The 7,138-nt window shown below is 45.0% G+C and overlaps 1 protein-coding gene across 1 annotated transcript; it reads right to left on the bottom strand.

The window, feature by feature from the left end:
* Positions 1-3,464: 3,464 nt before the first annotated feature.
* atoh1a (atonal bHLH transcription factor 1a) lies at positions 3,465-4,319 on the bottom strand. The gene has a single exon (XM_059963404.1). It carries the CDS (start codon positions 4,317-4,319, stop codon positions 3,465-3,467), a length of 855 nt encoding a protein of 284 aa, XP_059819387.1.
* Between the last annotated feature and the right edge of the window lie 2,819 nt (positions 4,320-7,138).

The raw sequence follows: 7,138 nt of genomic DNA, 5'->3' as shown, positions 1-7,138 counted from the left end.
GGAAAGTAATATCTTCCAGAAAGGCCAACCCACCCACATATGAGAATCCTCAACAATCTTGACCTGTAACCCTTTCTTTTGGCCCAAGTCTTGGCAGCCATTATTCAATGAAGGCAGTCATCGATGGCGAATGCACCACCTTCTCCAGCTTTGCCTAAGAAGGACACTGTTTGAAATGAAGTGTAGCCGAAGGAAATATTAACAGTGAGGGACTGTAGAGGGAATACACTGGGTGGACTCCACCATGCGCTCACGGGAAAGCAACAAATGAGAACGTCAAAAGGTTCTTCAGCCTCGGGGTCAGGAAGCAAGAAAGATTCCGAGCCAGTTGCTTCAACTCTCGAAAAGCAAATAAGGCGGCAGGCTCGTGTTTCCCAGGATAGCGTAAGCCGTTCAAGTTCAAAGCTATCGTCATGTATGCATCGGTGCAATAAAAAACGTACGTACGTGCAGAGCCCCGCCGGCGTGTAGCATCATATATCTAATATTCACGAGAAAGACATAAATTAAACACTTGTTTAACCTCCAAAATGCCACAAATAATGTAAAGTGATTAGCATAATCAAAGTCAGAGTGTTCAAACTGGGGTGGTGATTACAGTTTTGCCGGTTGGTTCGAGAATCAAATCCTTCAAGCGAACTAGCTGTTCTTGAGCCTAGTGGTTTGGGATTTCAGGATTCTGTACCTCCCGCCCGATGGCAGCTACGATCACATCGTACGGCATTAATGCACACACAACGTGATTATCTTACTCAAAAGCACCTGATAGGTTATTTTAAAGCGTTTTTAGCGCTAAAATGCCAAAACGAGGGGTTGTCAAATTTGAGAAAATATCAAGATTGCGAAACGAAGAGAATGTTGGTCTAGATATCTAAGAGTTTGTCTCCGTGCAGATAAACAATTTTAACTTAATTCATGTTCTTCAAATTGCGATCTGCGGTCACCGACATCGGACAGTCCGTTATAATGAACTATGCTCGCATTCATTTGCAGAATGATTCAACTGGATTTCTACTTCGTGTCAAAGGTCTTCGACCTGAAGCGTTAACAATTTCTCTTTTTACGGCAGCCTTCTGAACTGTTAAGTGATCTAGCTTTACTTAATCGTGCAGGCTTTGGGAATACGCAGCAAAGTGCGGACTGACCTAACCGAGGGCGACCAGCCAGCGCTGCTGCAGACACCCGGCACGTCGCCGGTGCCGGCGGGTTTGCTTCAACGTTTTTACAACCGCTCACCATTGCCGGTGAATGAACGAATCGTTAATCCCGATTACAACCGAGTTGAATCCGGAGAGAGTGGCGCGGATACCTTGCTAGCTTGGACCGTGCCCTATATGACTCAATTAATCTCACAAAAAGAGGGTGTAATATTTCTAGAATATTCTTGACTTTAATCGGGCCTCTTGCTTATTTCACGTACTGTACTCTGTTCCGCGTTTCATGTCAGAGTTCTTGAAACCCAATTTCTTTTCAAGACTTCGAAGTTTATTTCGCTTTTGTTTACAGTGGTTTTATTTTGAAAAGAACCGAAAGTGACCTGAATATTAAAAGGTGCATATTCAATAATTAAGTGAACATATACATATTTAATGAGAGTTGTTATATTTTAACTTGATTATTAAAACTTTGGACCTACGTATTGTCATATACAGCTTGCAAACTTCGGCACGTAAATACTGGAATTAGAAGTTCGTTGGCGCTTTACTGCTGAACTAAAACGATTGTAAGATTGCAAAATATACATGTTTATGCACAGTAAGCTTTGCTCTATCTAGCTTCCTTTATGTACTGCGGTATATATTACACCTGACTGCATTATTTATGTAGCATGTTTACTTATTTATATCACCTTTAAGTAAGTTATATAATTCACCTGCAAACCGTCTTAGCGAAGAACACGGCAGAAAGTCATTCAAGCCCGCCAGCCTCTTTTAAATTCATAGCACAATGTAACATGGACTCCAAGGCTGACTTTAGCGTTAAGTTGCTAACGAGCACCGTGAAAAAAAAGTTGCCTCTAATTGCGGAACGTTTGTTGCTTCATTAACCCCGTGTCCGATTTCATCGGCTGCTCTCCAGTAAGAATGGAATGATTGTTCAGCGATCTAAAACTTTAATGCTATTTTACTTTTCATAGATGTCCCGTCACCATCAAGATTTTCAGCATTTTCTGGTTTTTTTTTTCCCGGATTTCCAGTGTCTGAACGGTTTTATTTTTTGTTGTGCATCCAAGTGTTTGACTGAACGTGTCCATACAACAGTCTCCAAAGTGGATACTGAACTAAAATGGGAATGCGACTTTCCCCTTCATGAGCTGTGGATCAAAGGACGGCCGTCTTATTGACTGCTATTCTTTGTCTCGATGAGTAATTTAGTCAGTGCGCTCTCTCTCTCTCTCTCTATGTGTGCATCCTGTCCCACACTTTGTATACAACCCAGCTACACCAACAAGAAACTGTGTAGTGCTATTTTAGAGAGTCAAGTTTTCTTTTATTGACACGAAAGCACCGGTTTCGTTAAATCATCAGGGTTTAATTAGAAACACCTCCCAGATGCATTCCCAGGGAATGGAATCCCGATCTGGATCGTATGTGATCTCAGTCTCACCATTTCTGGGCTGAGGCGAGGACGGAGAACGAACGCAGGCACCCACTTGGGCTGAACGACATAAAACGAGGTCATTCAGTCCGCCGACTTCTTGGCGTCCTGTATATGTCGTCCAGTACAACCCACCAATTCGCGCACAGCCGAAATAGATCTTAAAAGTTCCGCACATACGAAATCTAACACAGTGGGAACAAAATAACTTTTCACCACAAATCCCTACATTAATTCGATCGATTGAACGAACTTCAACCCAACAAACCACCCAATAGATAATAAAACAAATAACAGACATTCTCACTGTATAGTTTTAGATTCATTTATTTAGTATTAAAAGTCCCGACGTAACAGTACACAAACGGTGGCGAAGGATTGCTAAATTTAAACGAAATTGTCCATTAAAACGATGCATTTATCCATCTGCGCGGTTGAAATTATTTTTAAAAAATTACTCATATTTAATGCACACACAGACTCAAAGCAATCGAGAAAAATACACTCCAAATAGCAATAAATAATAATTCTATATTTCCAGCCGCCGAAACACAGACAGCGACTTGGAGACAAAATGCTTAACACGTCTCGAACCATATAATATAATCTATATATAAAACACCGTAATGCAAGGTAGCTACTTAAATATTTCAACGATAGAAATTGGCAGTTTCAGTTCCCGGGCTGAGTTCTTTTTTAAAGTGCGTACATTTTTGAAACATCATCCACCCATATGGAATTCGTATAAAAATTAGCATATTTTTACATTAAAAACAAAAAATATTCTATTAGCATTCAGCATCAGAGCAAAACGAAAAAACAGAGTAATGGAAGACGGAATATTTTTCCCCTTGCACTTGTTGCATTTATTGGTAATTCGGGGGCTGTTGCAGCCCAGAGAGTTCTTCGTCTTCGCTCTGCAAGTCTAAGGGAACATCTTCAGAGTCACTGTAGTGGGAGTGCGGGGAGAACTCGCCGTCACTCCGGTGAGAGCGTGGGGAGGTCTTGCTGTTGTCCTGGCTGGCCATCTCGTCCTGTGATAGGTCCAGCGGACCCCCCTCCTGGAAGGAGAACGGCACAGGGAAAGCAGTGTGCGAGTGACGCCTGCAGCCCGGAGTGGCGATGCCTGCAGCCCGGGTCGAAGCCTCGCCCTTGGGTCCGGGCTCGCCCCCTCCTTGCAACAGTTCGGCCAGTGCGCTGATGTAAATCTGCGCCATCTGCAAAGTCTCGTACTTGGACAGTTTCTTGTCGTTGTTGAACGATGGGATGACGTTCCGTAGCTGATCGAAGGCGTGGTTCAAACCGTGCATTCTCCTCCTCTCCCTGGCGTTGGCGGCCAGCCTCCTCTGTTTCTGCACGCCGCTCACATGCCTGCTCGGCGGAGCCCGCTGCCGGCAGCCCAGCTCCTGCAAACCCACGCCCTTCAGCTTGCAAAGCTCCCGTACTTTGAGCTGCGGGCTCTTGCATTGCAACGGCGGTTCCAGCTCCGTTCCGGGCTCGAGCAGCAGCAGCTCGTCCGACGGCCCGGGTGCCAGGTAGTCCCCGTGAGCCGGGCAGGTGCTTTGCAAACTGGGCGCGAGCCAACCTCTCGGATCGGTGTCCAGCAGAGAGAGCGGAGCGACTGCCGCCGGCGCCGGGTACCGCGGATCCGTTTGCTGTACACACCTGTCGGTCGCCAGTTCCTTCATCCCCGTCCAGTCTTCCGAATGCATTTGGCTCATTGCAACGGGATGGAATAAAAACGAAATGCAAGACAAAAAGCTCAAAAATAAATGGGAAAAGTTTTGCCAAATAACTTTGCTGCCACTGTAAGCGCTGGTGCTTTTGGACCTAGCGCGTGTATGCACGTGAAATACAATTGCAGAGTAAGCACTGTACACTCACACGAAGTGTGTGCAGGTAAATCTTCTCCTGTTGCTGCAAGACGGGACGCGACCGCCTTTAAATGCGGCACGCGCCGCTGGGATCAAAGCACCGCGGTGTTTTTTTTTGCGCCGCCGGGTGTCAAAGGAGGGTGCTCGCGCCGGTCGCGTGTTGGCAGCCAATCGGGTCGCGAGCCGGCGCGTGCGACCAGCGAATGGGCAAGCGCGGCGCCCCTCGCTCATTAGGTGGTGCACATGAAAAGGGGCCGCTATGCAAATCGCGGGCTAGGTCCCGCCCAATCGGAGACAATGGGGGGTGTGGCCGCGCGTGTGGGTGCAAGGTCCGTCGCGTTCCTGCCGGGTTGATTCTTTTGTATCAATGAAGGGCGGCACGCAGCTTCCTCCCACGGCCCGCCTCTTCCAGCGGCGATGATTGGTTGCCGGCCGTCAACCCCCACCCCCATCACCCCGGACAGAATTCCCCTTCCCCCAATCCCGAACCGTTCCGCACCTCGCGCCAGCCACGCGCCTGTCTCCCCGTCTGCACACCTGGGGACTTGCGCCTCTCCGGACCATTCAGCTACTCATTCACCCGTTTAACCCCCTGCAACCCCTGCCACTGAAGAGGACAGATTGCACGCACGCTGCCAAGGAAAGGTAACGTGGGGGGTGCTTCCACCAGCCAGAGATGGATGGAGACTGGAATAGGTGCAATCTTCATTAATGCACTAGTGTTCATAATTCTGTAAAAAGATAGTGGGTTTAGTGGGAAAAAAGTACTGTGTGATTTTTAAAGAGTGGTTAAATGCCTCGCTCGATGTCTGTAAACTGCACTCAGAAGTAACCTCAAACAAGAAACTCAACCTGAATTCTTGGTGGATAATTGCTCCCCATTAGCTTGCTCTAGCTCTTGTTACGGAGTAAGATATGTACTCTCCTGAATCATAATTTGTGTGGTCATGAGGACCCCGTTATTTTAATGTCTGTCAATCAGCTCGGTTTAGAGCTGAGGTGTTGGCGAGGAGTACCGACCAAGGTGTCTCTGCAAAATGCTCTACAGGCTGCGGGAAACCCGATTTCCTTCGCCATTTGATTCAAATGTTGCACGTTTAAAAATTATTGCCAAAATTAATTACTTTATGCATATAAATCAATAGTGTAGTTTTACATGATTAGAAATGCATAAAAAACTATTTCAAGTTTCAAAATGCCCTCACATACAAGTTTGAAATGCTCATTTCGGTAATTCTTGTTGGCAAGTTTAACTAACTTAAATGCTCTACCTGAAACGTCAAAACGTTTGGACAAATGTCACTAAATCTGAAAGATCGGTCAGATCCAGCTGAAGTGAGGATTTACATTTAGATTCTGATTTTGTTTTATTAAGCGTAAGGCGCTACACTTGCGATCAACTGGGCATTTCTAAATTGCAACTTAAAAGCCAAGATTTATGAGTGACTCATATCTACATTGGGATTTTATAGCTGTAACACCATTGTACTGTAATGCGGAGAAACGTGCCTTAGAGAACCACCGTGTTAAGCCTATTAAAAGATTAGCCTCCCGCTGCGGTATGTTTACTTTAGAACTATATTGTCGCAGCAAGCATCCACTTTTTTTTAAACTTTAGCCTTTGGTTCAACTTATTTTTCATTAATTTAACAAAAGGGTGTAACACTCCCGAAACAATCTGTTTCTGCTTTGAAAGAAAGATCAATTAGAAAAATTTCCCTTTGCATTTAAACCATGTTCAAGAGGTCCGCGCCGTTGGTTGTTAAGAAGCGCATTATTGTGTCGGCCTGACTTTTGACAGCCTTGGAGATAACTGCTTCTTTGTGCATGAACTGGATTGACAGTAGAGCTTTTTTTTAAGTCTGAAAGACTACAACGCCCAGATCTTTCCTCCCTACAACAAAGACCATGTTAACGGGGTACACGCGAGCTTGTCCAGAGAAAGGATTGGGGGCGGGGGTTGAAATCCCACTCCGCTCACTTGAAAGATAATATTAATTATCTCTCATAAAAAGTTTTATAAACAAATCCTGTGTAATATTCTGTTCTTGCCCACTGCATGCATATGCAATCACGTTTTCTTGTACACAAAAACCAGTGCACAGCGCTCGTCTGATTCTCTCCGTAGTTCTTCACACCCAACGAGGCAATGTAGACTTGACAGATGCTATATAAAGGGACATGGACGGTCTATATCAAACAAAAGACACCAGCATGCTATCGAAACAGGTTAACCTACTTTATATTAAGTTGCTTATCATTTGCAACCGTTTATGTGGAAACAGCCGAAAGTTATGTTGTTGAATCATACACAAGACAGTCATTGGGTCAGACACATTTTAAAGTTCCCCCGAAAGTTTTGCATTTTTATACCCACATCATCGCTCTTTAGAAGTTTGTTATCGAGTCAGTTCCGTTAATGTACTTCAGACTGCGCAGCTTTAGCAACCTTCCCCCCACTCCCATCCCAACACCTGGATCTTTTGCCAATTAAATTAAATCTGTTTTCCCCGACCTGTCTAGCGGTGGTAACGATCTATCCTTTCCACCAGAGATTTGAAAAAGATCTTTTCCGTCACAACCCTGAACACTCAAAGAAAAAAAAAATAAAAGTTGCGTTCATGCTCAAACTACAAGTTGAAAATAGGAATCCTTGCTTTGAACAA

Source organism: Hypanus sabinus, chromosome 3 (genome assembly GCF_030144855.1).
Source record: "Hypanus sabinus isolate sHypSab1 chromosome 3, sHypSab1.hap1, whole genome shotgun sequence".
In the NCBI taxonomy this organism is placed as follows: Eukaryota; Metazoa; Chordata; class Chondrichthyes; order Myliobatiformes; family Dasyatidae; genus Hypanus; species Hypanus sabinus.
This window is presented reverse-complemented; position numbering and strand designations above follow the sequence as displayed.